A 20215-nucleotide genomic window follows, 5' to 3' on the forward strand; every position below is an offset into this window, starting at 1 on the left:
AGATAACACCTCTCGTACCCCCGGACGCACACACATAGTCCAATACCACATCCCTCTGTACTGTCATATTCGTTGTCTGTTTCTGCGCTTGAAATGCATGCCTGAGACCGAAATATCGAAATTCCCCACTACATGGGAGTCCAAACTCTTCTTTTAGGACAGTAAAAGGCTTGATCTCGGACCCCTCCAATAGTTGCCACACATATTGCAAACCTCTCCTCTCCCAATCAATAAAGTCCTTCAGTTTATATAGTTCCGAAAGGTTCACATTATCCCAGATAGGTGTGTATATCGTCAATTCCTCAACTCTTCTAAGAATTTTGATATGTTGCCATATTTTGTGCATTAGTCCAAATGTGGGCATGTCCTTCCCTAATCTCCCAAAGCTTCCTGCTTCTAGGCTCTGTACCAATGTTCTCTTGTTGGTCAGTTGGGCCAAAATTTTCCCCATAACGCTCAGGTTCCCCTCCTCTCGCCAGCCCCTAAAGTGCTGCCCCTGCGTTGCTACAAAGTATATCCATGGATTTGGCGCCGCCAACCCACCCTCTTCCTTCCCCCTTTGCAGTATTTCCAATTTAATTTTTGCTTGTTTTTTCCCCCGGATCAATTCTCTAAAAATGGTATTAATTTTGTAAAATTTTTTCTTTGGGATCCAAACCGGGGCATTATGGAGGACATACATCAACTGAGGCATCATAATCATTTTAATTAGATTCATCATCCCCACTATTGATAGTACTAGTTTACACCATGCTGTCATCTTAACTTTGAATTTAACTAGTAATGGGTCCAAGTTTAGTTCGAGAAATCTAGATACAGGCATAGATACCCATATTCCGAGGTATTTAAACTCCTTAACTACTTTCAAGTGTCCAACTGCCCCCCCCCACATCTCGACCTCCCAACTCTCTATCAACCCCCATGATACATGACTTGTCCCAATTAATTCTCAATCCGGAAAAGTATCCAAATTTCCCTATAAGACCCATGACCTCAGTCAGTGCTTCTCCGCCGTCTTTTAAGAACAGGAGTATATCATCCGCGTATAGGGCGATCTTTTCCTCCAATTCCCCATATCTAAAGCCTTGTATTTCTTTGGAGTTACAAATTTTAATCGCTAACGGTTCCATCGCTACAGCAAACAATAACGGTGACAATGGACATCCCTGACGAGTTCCTCTGAACAACCCAAATGCCTCCGAGGTCTTCCCATTAATCCTAATATATCCTTTCGGGTCTACATACAGTAACTTAACCCAGGAGATAAATCTATGCCCAAATCCCATACATTTCAATACTGCCCATAAATACTTCCACTCTACCCTGTCAAATGCATTCCGTGCGTCCAGTGAGGCCACCACCCTTTCCCCCCTATTATCTGCTGGGATTTGAATATTTAAAAACAGTCTTCGCAGGTTAATGGCGGTGGATCTATTTTGTAAGAACCCTGATTGGTCTGGATGTATCAATTTTGGGACAACTCTAGACATTCTTATCGCCAACATTTTGGCTAGTATTTTAACATCTGATGTCAATAACGAGATTGGTCTATAGGATTCTACGGATGAGGCATCTTTCCCTTCCTTAGGAATCACCACGATTACAGCCTCCCTCATAGATCTTGGCAATACCCCCTTCTCTGCTGCCACCTCAAGTACATGCTTAAGTTTAGGCACTACAATTTCTATTAACTCTTTGTACACTTCTCCCGGGATCCCGTCAGATCCAGGTGACCTGTCATTTGTTAATGATAGGATAGCCTTCTCTACCTCTTCCACAGTAAATAATTCTTCCAAGTTTTGTTTATCAATATCATCTAACTTAGGTAACTATCTCTTGTAAGTATCTATCCATCTCCAGATCCGAGGCCCTCAATTCCGAAGTATACAATTCTACATAATATTCCTTAAAACATTCCAATATCCCGGTGGTGTCCTTATGGACTGCCCCATCTTTAGTGACAATTTCATATATTTGTGAGGGTTTTTTCTGCGCTGCAGTAATCACTGATAATAAGTGTCCCACCTTTTCCCCCTCTTCATAGAACAATGCTTTTCGGAATGCCCTTTTCTTATCTATCCCTTGTAGATATAACTTATTTACTTTCTCTTGTGCTTCTTTTAATGCGTTTTGGGTGTCGGCATTGGGTCTAACTATCATTTCTTCCTCTGCCCTGCTGAGCCTATCTGCTGCCTCTTGGTTTACCTGCCTCGTTCGTGTCTTCTGCCTCGAGATATCTCGTATGAATAGTCCCCGCAAGTAAGCTTTCATGGCGTCCCATACTATAAGTGGATCCGCAGTACCTTCGTTTAACTGAAAGAACTCAACAATATCATTTTTAATAGTTCCCATGTTTAAACATTTGAGCCATTCCGGATGAATTGTCCCCCCTGCTCTCTTCCCTTTCCCCATTCCCACTCTCAGACTAACCACAACTGCCCTGTGATCGGAGATAAGTCTCTGTAAGTATTCCACCGTCCCAACCATTCTGTCCATGCCCCTATTACCCAGTGCTAAATCTATTTGTGATAAAGTGTGATACGAAGTCGAATAACACGAAAAGCATTTCTTCCCCTCATTACGTACTCTCCATAAGTCTATCATATCCATTTCGCTAACATATGTCCCAAATGGAGTCATCCTGTCTTTCCTAGAGCAATTTCCCCCGTTACCCGCCCGATCCCAATACTCATTCATAACATTATTAACGTCTCCTAATATTAGCACTGGGCAATCCCCTCTCCCCCCAATCCACTCAAAAATCTCCTGCAGTTTCTTTTTCGAATATGGGGGTGGAATATAGAGGGCCACCACAATTATGCATATTCCAGAAATTCGACAGTGCAGAGAAACAAACTGTCCGTCCTTATCTATGTAAGAATCAATTTCTTCATAATGAGTATGAGAGTGTATCAGTACAGATACTCCCCTTGCGTAAGCCGAATACATAGAGTGATAGGCCCGAGTGATCCATTTTTTCCCCAACCAATTTTCCTTTCCTTTAATCAAGTGAGTTTCTAATAGACATGTGATAGCTGGGTTATGCTTTCTAATTTCTGCCATAACTGCCGCTCTTTTATTTGGATCTGATACTCCCCGTACGTTCCAACTTAGAATTTTTGCATCACCACTCATTATGTCCTAAAAATATAAAATATAACCAATCTCCTGTGGTCACTATATTATATTGCAGTATATGAACTTCCCCATAACAAGGCCCCCCCTGTCCCCCTCCACTCCCCCCCCTCCCCTCCATCCCAATCTAGCTGATTCTCTCTTTTCAACGAGAGATGGTACAGCCAGCACCCAATTATTTCAAACCCATATAAAGCCACTGAGTCTCCTTCCTTTGGCGTCCATCACTCCCTCCATCAAAAACAAAAATGCTCATCAATACTCATCCGGCCGCATAACATTTTCTAACAAGGATATTGCAATAATCAGCAAAAAAGAACACCCGGGGATCAATACCCCTAAAAATAGTTCTGAAAAACCAGGTACCTCGGGGCACCACATCAAAAAGAAAAAAGGATATATGTCCGAGAGTCACTACTTCATCCGTCTCCGTCTCTCTCTGCTCCCAGCTTGGAACGATTGTTCTCCATCCTTTTGACGGCTTCTTCTGGGGTCGGGAAGAACTGAACAGACCCCAACGCTGCTACTCTCAGTTTAGCAGGATACATCATAGAATACTTCACTCCCAGCGCTCTCATTCCTCTCTTGACCTCGCCAAATTTCATCCTCATTTTCTGGACCTCTGCTGAATAGTCCGGATATATTTCAATACGGCTTCCATTAAACGTGAGGTCCTGCAGCTTCCTGGCTTCCCGGAGGATAGTCTCTCTGTCCCTGCAATTCAGTATCCTGGCCAGCATAGTACGGGGAGCACTACCCGGTGGGAGGGGTCGCAGGGGGACACGATGTGCTCTCTCCACAGCGAACACCCTGGAAAGCATGTCTCTATCAATCTTGGATAGGATCCATTGCTCAATAAAGTCGGTGGGGTCGTTGCCCTCTGCTTTTTCCGGAAAGCCCACAAATCTAAGATTGTTCCTCCTTGATCTATTTTCTAAATCGTCCTGCTTTAAGTGCACTTCTGATATCTTTTGGGCATGCTGGGTCTGAGTTTTCTGCATTTTGTTTACAGAGTCCTCAGTGGTGCTCACCCTCTCTTCCACAGCACCCATCCTGGTATCTGCCTTGTTCAGTGCCTCCTTAATGCCAGTGATTTCTTCTTTAATCTTATCAACCCGGCTATTCAATCTAGTCAGTGTCTTTTTGCAGAACGACACCACCATAAAGACATCTTTCAAGGTTGGCTCTCTCAGGGGTCTCCTCATCAGCTCCACTATCTTCCTCCTCAGACATACACTCAGGGGCAGCGACTTCCCCTCCCCCTCTTCTCCTGTTATCAGCATCTCCTGCGGCTTCATCGCTCACCCCTTCTCCCTCCAGCACTATACCTTCTTTGGTGTCCCCCTCCTCCTCCCTTGCAAAGCGCTGCAGCTTCTGGAGGATCTGTGACCGTTTACCATAGCTCTCAGATTGTCTCCGCGCCTCCTCCACTTTCCCGGCGCCATCTTGTGCAGTCACGCTGCCATCCTCCCCGATATCTTTCTGCCTCCTCCTCCCCATCTCGGCGCTCCTCTGTACTCCGGGCGTCTCTTCCCGACTCTTAGGCACTCACTGTGCCAATAGATGTGCCCAGGTCAGTGTTAAAGCGGCCTGATGAAGGATATTTCATAAAGCTGATGGCAGAGCTCCTCTGCCTAGCGTCCGCTCACATCTGCGCTAGGCCACGCCCCCCACATTTATTCATTTTTAGCGCAAAATTAGACCATCTTAACCTTCGAATGCTGTGCCAAAAAACTTGTACTGTGGTAGGACTGAATGATAAGTTCTCTGAGTAAGACCGTTGATTGGCTCTCTTCTGAACCCAGAAAACAAATGAATGGCATATGATCCAAACTACAATTGGACCTGAAAAATTAAGGCTAGGTTCACATTGTGTTAGGGCAATTTTTGACATCTTTAGTGACCTTGGGCTAATGGTATGCGTTAACGCACGGTAGCGCTAAGGTACCAAGCGCTACCATGCGTTTGCCCATACAGTTATATGCACAGCGAATGGGTACGTTCACTGTGCGTTACTGCCAACGCACCCAAAAACGATGCATGCAGCGTTCGAGGGTGCGTCATGAATTAACGCATACTTGCTAATGCATGCCGATTTTGGCATGCGTTAGGATGCGTTAGATTCATTGCGGGCAATGGCGGCGTTAACGGATCCGTTACATAGCGTTAGTGCCCCTATGTAACGGATCAGTCAGCGCATTGCCCCCTAAAGCAATGTGAACCCACTCTAAGTAAAAAAGTTAATACTCATATAAGTCATGGTGAACATAAAGTTTAAATATACCAGATTCCCATCTACCCAACTGTTTGATTTTTGAATCACATAGGCCAGCCCTGGCTGCCTCCGTGGCAGCCCCAATTCTAAAAGAATGTGAAGTAATTTTCAGATGTTCTTTCCCCAAAAAATAGCAAACATCTTTTTAAAACATAATTAAACTGAAAAATAGTGGCAGGAGTGTTATCCATATGAATAAATACGGGACCACAAACATTTTAGTAACCAATTCTTGGTATTTAACACTGGACAAATAGCTGGGTCAGGAAAAGCATTAATTTTTAATCGCTACCCCCTACCTATCTGATCAGTCTTGGATTTCCTAATGCAGGGGTCCTTAACCACCGGTCCGCGACCCAGGACCGGGCCGTTGCAGTCCTGTTGCCGGTCCGCGGAGCCACGGCTCAGAATGCTGGACACAAGGGGAGCCAGCGGCTGTAGCACTGTAGTGACAGCTGCAACCGCCGGCTTCCAGAAGACATCGATATTCACCCTCAGTTCCTGCATCCCTGTTGGGCGCAGCAGCTTCATCTAGTGCTGAGCGGTCACGTAGTACCGCTCATTAAGGTCATGAATATGGACGCGACCCCACTCCCATAGGCATGGCGTCCATATTCTTGACCTTAATGAGCAGTACTACGTGACTATTCCGCACAAGAAGAAGCTGACGCACCAGGATAGAGATGCAGGGAAGTTCAGCGACGGTGTGAGGGTAAGTATGATGGGGGAGGACAGGGGAGCCCAGCCATGCATACAAGGGTGGAAGCAGAGCCATGTATACAAGGGTGGGAGCGGAGCCATGCATACAAAGGCGGGAGCGGAGCCATGCATACAAGGGTGGGAGCGGAGCCATGCATACAAGGGTGTCGCTGTCTCCCATCACCCCTAGATAGGACCGTCTTGTTGCAGGAAAACAAGCCCAGTGTCACATTCTCATTATAAATGTTATAATTAAATAAGTATGCACTACTAAACTACAAACCTGTCCATAGCCCCGCCCCCTTATGACCAAAGCAAGCCCCACCCCTGCCACACCTCAATCCCCGCCCTGCCGGGCCATGGAAGTGTGGTCTTGCTTGAAGCCGGTCCCTGGTGCAAAAAAGGTTGGGGACCACTGTCCTAATGAATAAAATGATGTGACAGTCGTGTAGTTTTAAATCTGAAATCATAAGCCCAGAAGGTTCTGATATTTTTGAAGAGACTAACTCTCTGATACGACGGGCCCCGAGAAAGCACAATAAAAACGCTGCATAAAATAGAGTTTCATCAGAAGTTAAACAAACATTGGTAAGGGATAAACAAAGGTCCTTTAACAAAGAAAGGGATATCGGGCGTCTGGAATCGGGTTTAAAATTGTTTCTTTTAAAACCTTTCAAAAATTGCTTTATTGGGGTAGGCTGGGGGGTGCCACGGTGGCCGAGTAAGTAGCGAGGAGTGATTGAGCCCTGGGGGCCGCTGAGCCAATTTATTCAAACTATCTAAGGTCATAATTGCAACAGATGTACATGAGAGAGCGTCATATCGGCTGAGGCGACATTCTGGTGGGGGCGGTTCATCGGGCCTCTTCACTAATATTTTTATCGGAGAACCTCAAGAGCTTGTTTTTCTTTGTAAAGTATGCCCTAGAGCATCAAGGATACCTGCGTATGTAATGGGTTAGTTTTAGTTAGGTTATTTACCTCGTTAAGTGTTATATTGTTTTGAAAAGAGTAAAACTGTATAATTAATGCTCTGTAATTCTACATACAGACTTGTACCTCAAAATTTGAACATGTTTTGCTTCTGTATTGCTGTAATCTCTCTTTATTAATAAAATAAAGAATTACAAAAAAGAAAAAAAATTGCTTTATTGGGAAAAAGGCAGCCAATAGGACGCCTCCAAGGAGTTTGAGGAAAAATGACACACCTGCAAGTGATTTCGCTAACAATGAATAAGAAAAGCCTTTATTAACCAAAAACTCAATAAACCTTAACCCAGAAACAGGATTAGATACCTTTGGATCAAAGTCATGAAGATTGCAAAATTTGTACCAATGGTGCCATGCAGCCAAATTATCGGCCCATGATCTTTCAGATAAAGAACGTTTAATAAAATACAGTATCAGGCTGTAATTGAGTCCCAAATCTCCTGTGGGCAGGGGTTGCTTCCACATCTGCATTTGGCACCTGTTGACGAAAAATCGACCACCAACTTTTACAAAGAGCATCAGTAGTTAAAAGCCACTTCCTTGTACCCTGTTTCGCTTTAATCCAAATAATAAATTTCAAACATATTAGAACTAATTGCCTCAGAATTCTAGCGGCCCATACATTTTTTGATGACAGAGTGTTAATTGAAAAAACGAACCCCTGGTTGGAAGAAAGTAGAATGATTCTGGAATTTTGCAGTAGGGATCCCCAACGGAAAATACTGAAAAAAGCCGAAAAAAGTTCCCAAAACCATATGATTTTCAGTTATATGGTTCGCAACTCAAAATTCCGGTCAATAGTAAACTGTCCAATGAAATGAAAAGAAGACCCAGCAACCAAAATTTTTGTGAATTAAAAAACTAAAAGGTAGCGAGTCTGCAAATACAACTGCCGACTGCCAACATGACTTCCCGTTAAATTCCGACAAAATGTAAGCCAAATCTTGGCATCTTTTTTAATATCAGAGCCAAATCTGATATGACAGTTGGGTGATGAAATACCTCTCGTTGCATCATACAGCTGCCTGGAAAAGGCCCGGACTATAGGAATAATTCGGAGGGCGAAATTCAACAACCCCAGTAGGGATTGTAAGTCCTTAAAGGGAACCTGTCACCCCCCCAGGCATTTTTAAGTAAAAGAGCCACCTTGTGCAGCGCTAATGCTGCATTCTGTCAAGGTGGCTCTGTTACTTAGCTTCCGTTCCACCGCAGAAATTATCGCTTATAAAATTGTTCAAAAATACTTGACATTTGACAGGGGAGCAAGTCTTTCCCCCTCTGACAGACGCCTCACATCCATCACTCATTTCGTATTTGGCGCTGCCTCCTCAGTTTTCTTTTGAAATGCGGCGCCTGCGCTGTACTATATCTTCTTGGGCATGCACAGTCAGCGCTGGCCGTGCTCTCAGATCACATCCCGGCCTCCATATCGCATGGCCACAGGTCCCGCCCTGCAGTTGCTTATGATTTCTTCACACTGCGGGGCTGGGAATCTCGGGCATGCGCAGTAGTTATCTGTGGCTCTCATGCCCAAGATTTCCAGCCCCGCAGTGTGAATAAATCATAAGCGACTGCAGGGCGGGATCTGTGGCCATGCCACATGAAGGCCAGGATGTGATCTGAGAGCACGGGCAGCGCTGACTACGCATGCCCAAGAAGATATAGTATAGCGCAGGCGCCGCATTTCAAAAGAAAACTGAGGAGGCGGTGCCAAATACAAAATGAGTGATGGATGCAAAGCGTCTGACAGAGGGGGAAAGACCTGCCCCCCTTTCAAATTTCAGGTATTTTTGAACAATTTTATAAACGATTATTTCTGCGGTGGAACGGAAGCTAAGTAACAGAGCCACCTTGACAGAATGCAGCATTAGTGCTGCACAAGGTGGCTCTTTTACTTAAAAACGCCTGGGGGGGGTGACAGGTTCCCTTTAAGAGTAATTTTATCCTTACTGACAAAATTCTGTAAATCATTATGTAATTTAGAAACTTTGTCATTGGGAAGGCTACATTCCATTTTGGCAGAATCTAAATTGATGCCTACAAATTCTAAAGAAGTAGATGGCAATACAGATTTCTCATGGGCGATGGGCATGCCAAAATTCTCACACATGCGAATAAATTTGTTCAGGGTCATAAAGCAATTTGAGGATGCAGTGGGGCCGACAAAAAGAAAATCATCTAGATAGTGTAAAATGCCGACATTATTAGAATTGGATTCTAGAACCCAATGCAAAAAAAGAAGAAAAACTCAAAATAAAAACAAGACAAAGAAGCCCATTGGTAAGCATTTATCAAAGAAAAATTTATTTTCAAAGAAAAACCCTACAGAATTGAAACCATCCGGGTGGACTGGGAGAAGCCTAAAAGCATATTTGATGTCAGACTTGGACATCAATGCATCTTGACCAAATTGCGTAAGCATAGCAATTGCTAGGTCAAATGATGAGTATCTAGCGGTGCATAAAGACTTGTCGACTTAATCATTTAATGATGAGGCATGATAAATGGTGGATTAAACAAAATGAGCCTGGTTCCTTTTTAGGGACAATACCCAAAGAGGAAATTCTAAAATTTTGAAAAGGAGGGGAAGAGAATGGGCCTGCCACCCTGCCTGAGACCAACTCACTAAAGGATTTTAACTTTAGCAACCTCAAAGTGTGAGAATAAAGATGGCAAGTTTTTAACTAACATGCAGCCTACACCTCTAAATGGTGGAATGTGAAAACCCCTCAAAAAACCATTGTAAAGTAATTTACTGATCTCCAGATCTGGGTACCTGCTTAACCAAAAAAAGTTTTTTTTCCAGAATCACTGGAGTCTGTGCTCTTTTGGTTAACGTCTTTAGAAGCTGATTGCTGGGCAGATTGCTTCCTAAAGCATTTTGACTTGGGGTGAGCGTTACCGCAGAAAGAACACTCGTGTCGAAATCTACAGTTGTTCCATTTACAAAACATGTTAGGCATTGAGTTTCCCTCACTGCACAGGGGAATCTCAAGCCATATCCTCTGCGGTCTCCCATTCCTCTGCGGCTGCAGAGATTCCTGCTCAGCAGAGAAGTCGGTCCAGGCGTCTTGCCCAGGCTAATGCTAGGCGTCTGGTTGCTCTTTCAGGCTCTGCTGTAACACCATGCTTGAGTCAGCAGCAAGCAGACGTCCAGGAACTAAGTCCTGTATTTTTTCTACTGAGCATGCCCGTGGGACGACCTCTCATTGGAGGTTGGAGGTCACATGCGCAGGTCCCGTTCCTGCTCTGATTGGTCCACTGGGAAGGTCCCGGAAGGACGCCGCTAAAAAAGAGTCGCATTGACGCTCAGCCATGCGCTAGTATAGACTCTTGTGGCTTGTGTGTATGATGACGGATGCTTGATACTGTGAATGACTCTTTATGACATCCCTACCCTTGGTTGTGTATGTTGTTAGGGTCTAGTGGTTAGAGTAAGCGCCTGTCAGTGGCTAGGCTATATGCCACAGTGCATTCCAGTCCTCTGCACTTGCTAGCGTCCGATTGTGCCTCCCTGCTCAGGGCATTGTCGTACTGAGCCAGGTAGCAGTAACCGCCAGTGCCGCACCATGCGCAATTCTAGAGCTTTCCTTCCCACTCTGGGTGGATAGTGGTGTCTGCCAGAGCGGTGCAGTGCACACTGGTGCGTTGTTTCTCTGTTGGTCTCTTGCTGGCTCCTCTGCAGCGGCGCCGAGCGCTAGTGGACTATAGAGGGACCCTAACCCTGTGTCCTTGGGGCGGAGTCCTGTGTCTGTATACTAGCGCTCATCCGGCCGAGCCCTGTGAGTTTATCAGGCTTCGGCATCTACATTGTGCGCACCGTGGTTCTGTGAATTAACAGAACTCTCTCCTGTACACACCGGGTGAAGCCAACCCGCGTGTGTTCATTTATTATTTGCCGTATAGTCTTCGCCATTACTTAGCAGCAGTATTCCTGCACGATGGACCCCAGGCTGCTAACGCACCTCATTATCATTTTATTATTTGGTGCGTTCCGCCAGCCTAACAAAAGGACTCATTGAAAGAAAAACAAATACTCCTCTTACGGGGAGCCAGTGTAGTTTGTTTGATTGAAAAATTTCTTTGAGGAAGCAGTAGGTTAATCCAATGGCCAACATCCTTCACACCCCAGTTGACCTCCGGATGGACCGCTAATTTTTGCCTAAAGGCTTCGTCATAGTTAAGCCAAGCGAAGCCACCAAAATTTCTATATGCTTCTAAGATTATATCCACGTGCTGGAACAGCTTGTTACAGGGGTTAAGGAATTTCTCACTGAGAACAGCTGAGTAAATGGAAAAGGCTTGAATCCAATTATTGAAAGAGTTGATAGAACCATGTTTAAAATCATCTAGATCGGCCTTATCCTCTCATTTTTCCAATCTACTCTGCTGCTCTCTGCGAGGGAGGATTGAAAAAAGATCTACATACTGATTAATCCATATGAGCTCTTTTGTGGAAGAGCCCAAATGGAAACCTAAAGGAGACAATTCACAGGTCAGAGCTTCTTTGAAGGTATTTCTAGGGACTGAGCCGCCCACTGCTGGGACATCGTTAGTTAAATCAATATTAGGATGAGAGGCTGAATTAAAAGCCTCTCCCAAAGCCTCTGTTAAAACATCTCTAATCAAGTGTTTAAAATGTGGATGGGAAACAGATAAGGGTACATTGAATTTCTTACCCCCTCCAGACTGACTGCTATCCAGGGCTTGAACAGATGTGCAACCTGTGCTCAAGCTTTCCATGTTAGTGGCTGCATGACGGCTGCCGGCGAATCTTCCTCATCTTCATCTGACTATGGCGCCTGACAGATGAACGGTGCTGCCCGGGTGCTAGTAGGTGTGGGGGCTGAAACCGCCGCGACATTGGTAATTGGAGCCGCCTCGGTGCTTTTATGACTACGTTGCTCGTCTGCCCCTCCGGCTGCTTCAGCTGAAGTCGCCGGCACTGGATGATGACACTGCGGAAGATCTCGCGCCGGGCTGCGAGACTTCCTGGGCGGCAGATGACTGGACTTCCTGTTCAGCTCTCCAGCTCGGCGACTTGATCTCGAGGATGACGCGGCAGGAAAATAAGACGTCCGGGGCTTCCTTCTTCTTGTACCACCGACGGAACCCGGCGGTGCCACTGGATCTTGTAACGGGGGCTGGAGCTGGGTGAGTGGATCCGAGGGAGGAGGGACGGCTTCAGAAGCTGCAGGACAAGGTCTTATAGCAAGGCAGCTCTTTAGCCATTCCACTCCATCCTCTTCACCGGCTCTCGATAGCAGCTGCTGAAGGAGGCTGTCCATCCTGTCAGGAATCTTATTTCTTCACAGGGACCTGCTAATGAAGGAATGAACCTAAAACAGGGCTTTATATATTCATTAAAAGGTCCGCCAAAGAAGCCATAACCAATAAAAAAAAGTTAAATTGGGCTCCAAGAGAGCCAGTCAGAACCAGTTCAAACCGCTCATACGTAACCAGAGCTACTCAGCTGACCTCTGAATGACCCTTCTGTGAGGAAAATTGATACAGGCAATATGCGACAAAATGGAGGAAATATCACGGCCTGTGTGGCCATGTGACTCCCCTATATTTTCTTGTTATTTACGGGGAGGGGGGCTAACAATCTTAGCCACAGGAATAGTTAGTTAGAAAAACACAATCATGATCTCTATACACATCCACAACAAATTGGTTTTAGTTAGTAATAAACAAGAATTTATCAATCAAGTCAATCTCTCAGCGATATATATATTAATATTTTCATTTTTAACCCCTTAGTGACGGAGACAATTTGCCAGGTCAATTTTTACAATTCTGACCACTGTCACTTTATGAGGTTATAACTCTGGATCGCTTTAACGGATCCCACTGATTCTGAGAATGTTTTTTCGTGACATATTTTTCTTCATGTTAGTGGTAAAATTTCTTCAATATGACTTGTGTTTATTTATAAAAAAAACAGAAATATGGCGAAAATTTTTAAAATTTTGCAATTTTCAAACTTTTAATTTTTATGCCCTTAAATCAGAGAGATATGTCACAAAAAAATACTTAATAAATAACATTTCCCACATGTCTGCTTTACATCAGCACAATTTTGGAACCAAAATTTTTATTTTTAGGAAGTTATAAGGGTTAAAAGTTGACCAGCAATTTCTCATTTTTACAACAAAATTTACAAAACCATTTTTTATAGGGACCACATCACATTTGAAGTCACTTTGAGTGGTCAATATGAGAGAAAATACCCAAAAGTGACACCATTCTAAAAACTGCACCCCTCAAGGTGCTCAAAACCGCATTCAAGAAGTTTATTAACCGTTTACGTGCTTCACAGGAACTGAAGCAATGTGGAAGAAAAAAATTAACATTTAACTTTTTTTTACAAACATTTTACTTCAGAACCAATTTTTTTATTTTCACAAGTGTAAAAAGAGAAAATGAACCACAAAACTTGTTCTGCAATTTCTCCTGAATATGCCGATACCCCATATATGGGGGTAAACCACTGTTTGGCCGCACGGCAGGAGCGCACTTTGAGATTTTCAGTGCAGAATTGGCTGGAATTGAGATCGGATGCCATATTGCGTTTCGAGAGCCCCTGGTGTGCCTAAACAGTGGAACCCCCCCAACAAGTGACCCTATTTTGGAAACTAGACCCCCCAAAGAACTTATCTAGATGTGTGGTGAGCACTTTGAAGCTCCAAGTGCTTCACAGAAGTTTATAACGTAGAGCCGTGAAAATGAAAAATCATTTTTTTCCACAAAAATGATCTTTTCGCCCCCAAATTTTTATTTTTACAAAGGTAACAGGAGAAATTAGACCCCCAAAGCTGTTGTGCAATTTGTCTTGAGTATGCAAATACCCCATATGTGGGGGTAAACCACAGTTTGGGCGCGCGGCAGAGCTCAGAAGGGAAGGCGCACCGTTTGACTTTTTCAATGCAGAATTGGCTGGAATTGAGATTGGACGCCATGTCGCGTTTAGAGAACCCCTGATGTGCCTAAACAGTGAAAACCCCCACAAGTGACACCATTTTGGAAACTAGACCCCTTAAGGAACTTATCTAGAGGTGTGGTGAGCACTTTGATCCCCCAAGTGCTTCACAGAAGTTTATAACACAGAGGAGTGAAAATAAAAGGTCCTTTTTTTTTCTCAAAAATTTCCCAAGGGTAACAGGAGAAATTGGACCACAAAATTTGTTTTACAATTTGTCCTGAGTATGCTGATACCCCATATGTGGGGGGAGCCACTGTTTGGGCGCATGGGAGAGCTCAGAAGGGAAGGAGCGCCATTTTGGAATGCAGACTTTGATGGAATGTTCTGCGGGCGTCATGTTGCATTTGCTGAGCCCCTGATGTACCTAAACAGTAGAAACCCACCACATTTGATCCCATTTTGGAAAATAGACCCCACAAGGAGCTTATCTAGATGTGTGGTGAGCACTTTGAACCCCCAAGTGCTTCACAGACGTTTATGACGCAGAGCCATGAAAATAAAAAATCTTTTTTTTTCCACAAAAGTGATTTTTTAACCCCCAATTTTTTTATTTTCCCAAGGGTAACAGGAGAAATTAGACCCCCAAAGTAGGTGTGCAATTTGTCCTGAATATGCTGAGGAGAAGAGAGAAATATTTAAATCGCAGTTTTTTCTTTGTACGGTTTGCTGTTATACGGTTAATAACAGCGATCGCAAAAGCGGGGTCGGTAAAAACTGACCCGAATTATGTTCTCTGGGGTCTCGGCTACCCCCGGCAGACGAGACCCCAGAGAAAATCCGACTCTGGAGGGTGCTATACACTTTTTTTCCACAGCGCTGTTAATTAACGGTGCTGTGGTTTAAGTACCCTTAACTATCGCTGTTAAAAGGTGAATCGGCGGTTAAGGGGTTAAATTTTAAAAATAATGAAAATGGGCTGATGCAAAAGTTTGGTCACTCTGCATTTTTAGCACCTCGTAACACCCCCTTTTGTAAGTTTCACAGCTTGTAAACGCTTTCTGTAGCCAGAAATTAGTCTTTCAATTCTTGTTTGAGGGATTTTCATCCATTCTTCCTTGGAAAATTTTTCACGTTCTTTGGGATTCTTGGGCTGTCTTGCATGCACTGCTCTATTGAGGTCTAGCCACAGATTTTCAATGATCTTCATATCAGGGAACTGTGAGGGCCATTGTAAAACCTTCAGCTTGTGCCTTTTGAGGTAGTCTGCTGTGGATTTTGATGTGTGTTTAGATCATCATCCATTTGTAGAAGCCATCCTCTTTTCATACTAAGCTTTTTTACAGATGGTGTTATGTTTGTTTCAAAAATTTGATGACATTTCATTGAATCGATTATTCCCTCTACCTGTGAAATGTTCCCCATGCCATTGGCTGCAACACAACCCCAAAGCATGTTTTATTTACCCCCATGCTTAATGGTTGGCTAAATGTTATTTTCCTGAAATTCTGTGACCTTTTTTTTCCCACATATACCTTTGATCATAGTGGCCAAAGAGTTCTATTGTAACCTCAGCGGTTATCAGATGTTATTTTGCATACTTCTGATGCTGAATTTTATGGTGAAGACACAGAAGAGGTGTTTTTCTTATGACTCTTCCATGAAGGCCATATTTGCGCACGTGTCTCTGAACAGTAGAACAATATACCACAACTCCAGAGTCTGCTAAATCTTACTAAAGGTATTTTACTGTCAAGCTGGGGTTCTGATTTGCCTCTCTAGCAATCCTATGAGCATCTCTCTGAAATTTTGCTTGGTCTTCCAGACCTTATCTTGACCATCACTGTTTCTGTTAACTGCAATTTCTTAATTACATTTCGATCTGAGGAAAGGGCAACTTGAATACGTTTTCCTATCTTCTTATAGCCTTCTTCTGCTTTGTGGGCTTCCCCATTTTCATTTTCAGAGTGTTAGGCAGCTACTTAGAAGAACCTATGGCTGCATTTTTTTGCCAAAAGGTTAGACGAGGCTGGGTTTTTATAAAGCTGGGAAATTTGCATCACCTGGGCTTTCCTTACAATGATAGTAAACAAATCATAATCCAAACAGGCTAATTAAGGTCTGAAACCTTGGTCAAAGTTATCTGAGCACTCAAATCTCCAAGTGTTCCCAAACTTTTGCATTGGCTCATTTTTACTTTTTTTAATTATGAAAATGTAAAAAATGACAATTATTTTGCCTAAAATACAACTGAAATGTGTCATCTTTAACAATAGGCCTTGTAGAGATCATTTTATCTTCAACTTGCTTAACTGTTCACAGTAACTTTGATCAGGGGTTGTACAAACTTTTACATGCCACTGTATATATGTCTAGATATAACTATACAAATATAAATTTAGGCTATCAGTGGCTACAGTAATACGAGTGAATGAACTTTGTAATTTATTTGAAGAAAAATATTTTTTGTTTACATCCCCATGGTTGATCAGGACCATGGCTCCTGCGACCCGTTTATTAGCTTTACCATGCATTGTCTTAAAAGCAGATATATATAGAAGCAATGACCTCTTGTCACTAATTTGGACCTGCTGATCGATTGATGTTTGTTTACTGGTCTGTCTACACAGGCTGATGGGAACACAACGATCGTTAATAAGATCTTTCTGTCTCCTTACATCACGTTATCAGCAGCACATCACCTGTTTTCACCAGCAATATACAACCAATGACAATGATTTTTTTTTTTGCTCATTCACCTGGTGATCAGCAATATTTGGAGACAAGCATTTTTACAAATGCTGGTTCACTGATTCCTTACTCGTCAGTAAAATGTCTGGGAGATATTTTCATTAGAAATTCAGCACTGAATCTATTGGATAAAGCTATTCTCTGTACATAAAACAAGGAGAGGAAAGGAACACTTGGTTGGGTCAAACCCCATACATGACATTGAGGAAAAGCATTTTTTGAATACATATACCATAAATCAAAAAGCCAATCTATTTGCATTTACATAACTAATACTAAAAGATATATGAGGACAGACAACTCATTCCCAATCTGATAAATGTAAGTCACATATTGTAACTCCAAGTAGCTAGGTAAATTGAAGGAACAATAAAAAATATAGCTAAATATAATATATACAATAAAACAATAATAGAACTGCACGTGGATCTTTCTTTGTCTTGTTCTTTGACAATAAGGTCAAAAAAACAGTTCAATTGTTAAAAAAGGAAGTGCACAGTATTTGCTGTGGTCTGGTTTTCTTTAGTTTCAAACAATAGAAGGAAATTCTGAGGTTGACTACAGATGTTAATGTCACTGTACGGGCTTATTTGAAGAATATGTATATATATATAGGCTATTTCCTTTGAGATATTGAACCAAAAAGTGACCTCTGCTTTTTCCACTATTTCTGTTGGATGAATTATGATCACGAGATGATAGCACACACTCTCGAAACACCGAATTGCTAGGAATGTAAATCTCCATTTTTAAGTCCATAGCTAATTACCATACAATGGTTAATGGTAGAGTCAAATAATGATGTGAAGTTGGAAAATGTGGAGTAGGGGGCTCAAATGGACATTTTTTACAGGTTTGCTTATCAGAAGCAAACCTCATTTATGATGAAAGTTCTATAAACCTATGAGTGCAGCCAACTGGATATTTTATCAGGTCTTATCATTTATATGACCAGTAACAACCCATCTGATGGAACAGTAAATGCTGCGGATTGTCCGTGTCATGAGATCGCCAGTGGACTCAAAGGAGGAGAAGAACTGGTCTGGGTGGTATGATTTTTCTATTTTATTTAGTACAATATTAGGTATTATGCTGCCAAATCAATGATTACAGATGGATTTATAAAAAGAAAGAAGTTAAAAAAAAAAAAAACCTCTTGCTCGCCTGTACAAATTTAGGTACTGAAAGGAGCTTTTTGCACTTAAGAAGAAATCTGACTATAGGGCCCGTTTTCACACTTAACGTTTTTTATTGTTGTTGGTCCATCTTCAAGTAAAAAAAAAAAATGTACTTGTTGCCAAAGGTTAAAGTTTAAGCAGCAAAGTTCAGACCTGTAAAATGACAAGATTTCTCCAAGATTTTGAATGTGGCAAAATAATAGTGTTAAAAAGGTATTGAACGTTATCCCCTGTCCATAGGAATGAAATAGAAAGATGAGTAGAGCATTGAGCCAGTTTACCTGTAGAGTTGGGGACAGGATCTTTTTAGTGACGCTGTGGATAATCCAAGTTTATTCTGGTTCTTATTTTTGCTCTTCTTGAGGAGATCTCTGACTCTGCCCCACGGGTGAAGATCAAGCTAAAAAAACAAGAACAGAGATATGACAGAACATACCTAAGACATATAGGACACTGGTGCTGCCATTCAATCGCCGTTACCCTGTGACCCTCTAAGACTAATACTTTAATGGATGAGTCCTATTTATTCAGTATCTAATGACATGAGACCCAGCCTCACACAATCAGAAACAGATTTTCTGTTCCATCTTTCGATTGGATGATCAGATGTTAACCAAACAGGCTTTGTTAGTTCGGCTTCACACCGTTCTGATAAAACTTATTTTACCCTGTGCGTAATAATATCTTTCCCGCTCTGGAGTAATGTCATTTTGCTGGAAGCTATTTTCTTTTGCTATATTGGAGTTATCCAGTGCTAACAAGCCAATCCTGCCAGAGAAATCACACAGTGTAGAAAAGCAAATAATGAAGTGCAGGTTTCGGCTTGTTGAGGAATACTGGAGGAATGTCTGAGCCTCCATTAGGGACGCAGACACCTTATAGTCTGGAAGCATGGCTGCTGATTACTGTCTCTATGATCACACTTTTAAGAGCCAGACTCACACCTGGTATTTTCATCTGAAAACCTTTCTTACCCTTCCATTAATCAGTCTGGCCTCAGTCTGCCCTAAAAGGTGTCTGGCAATGGAACAGATGATCTGAGAATGGCACTCAATGGCTGCTGCAAGAAAGATCACCCCACTACGTAAAGTAAATGGTGTGGTCCTGATAGGTTCCCTGATCTGATGTTGATATGGCATCTTTTAGATGTTTTTGTTAAAGGGATCTGTCATGGGCCATTTTACTTGTAAAGCCCTACAACTTCCTTTACATGTCAGTGAACAAAATGGCAAAAATGAGATTCATGTGTTGTACATAAGGAAGCATGGCTGGCAGTGAGACATTTAATTGAGAAAGGACAAATTAAAGGGAACCTGACAGGTCCCCCATACCCCACCAAATCACCAGCATTTGTATCTTCCTATATAAACACCCTTTGTAACAAACCCTTTATTACCTTTGACACATTAACAGATCTTTAGAAAAAGTCACTTTTTCATAAGCAAATTAACCTAATGTCCAGTCGATGGGGCGTTTTTTTCCGCAGACCAGCCGTCCCACTCAATATGTTATCACACCCCTGTGGGCGTGATTACATTATTTAACAGAGGATGACTTCCTTTCATACAAATCATTGCACCTATGAAGCCAGGAAGTATACACCCAGCTTCAGAAACGCACAACAAAGGAGAAGCTTGATCTTTGTCTCTTCAGTTGCCGTCAGGCTTCTTCTCTGCCCCCGAACATGCAGAGTGCCCGTCTGATGCCGGAGGTACACATCCTGGCTTCAGAGGCGCAATGGCATGTATGAAAGGAAGTCACACACATGCAGAAGTTTTACAGGGAGCTGGGGTCTGCAGGGGTCGTGACAACTTTGTGAGTGAGGCAACTAACCTGGGGAAACAAATGCCCCATCAGGGAGGGAGAGGAGGTGAGCTGTGACTATCACTTATTGTGTTGCCTTTCCCTACTTTTTCTGTAGGATTTGCTATATGTTGTGAGGACATAGAAGCATTGCAAGATACATACACTCAAACACAGTCAGGAGTCTGTGTGCCAGGGAGCAGTAGCCAGAGAGGTTAAGTACCAGGGAGCATGAGCCCTAAGTTATCCAATATTGCCGAAATCACACATTGTTGTGAGTTCATTTTCCCCTCCGTCACTGAGGCCTGGTGAACTCCCTGTTCTAGTGAAGGAAGGTAGTGAGCCTGATTATCAGGCACCTGGGACTAATGAAGACGATTTGCTGAGTGGAGTTACTGACTGGATTTAAGGCAGCATACGCCCTTTCTGCCCTGCGGGTGATTTCTCTGTGGACTCTTGAACA

The 20215-nt window shown here is 42.9% G+C and overlaps 1 protein-coding gene across 1 annotated transcript in view; it reads right to left on the reverse strand.

Annotated features, from left to right (window-relative positions):
• LOC141098247 (uncharacterized) overlaps positions 1-20215 on the reverse strand; it is a 129735-nt gene that overhangs the window by 13037 nt on the left and 96483 nt on the right. The window contains exon 6 of the mRNA XM_073585876.1: positions 18231-18349. Coding sequence (XP_073441977.1) covers positions 18231-18349 — 119 coding nt within the window. The remainder of the gene's footprint in view (positions 1-18230; positions 18350-20215) is intronic.

The sequence above is a fragment of the Dendrobates tinctorius genome, unplaced genomic scaffold (assembly GCF_039654945.1).
Source record: "Dendrobates tinctorius isolate UK_male_01 unplaced genomic scaffold, ASM3965494v1 ptg000089l, whole genome shotgun sequence".
NCBI lineage: Eukaryota > Metazoa > Chordata > Amphibia > Anura > Dendrobatidae > Dendrobates > Dendrobates tinctorius.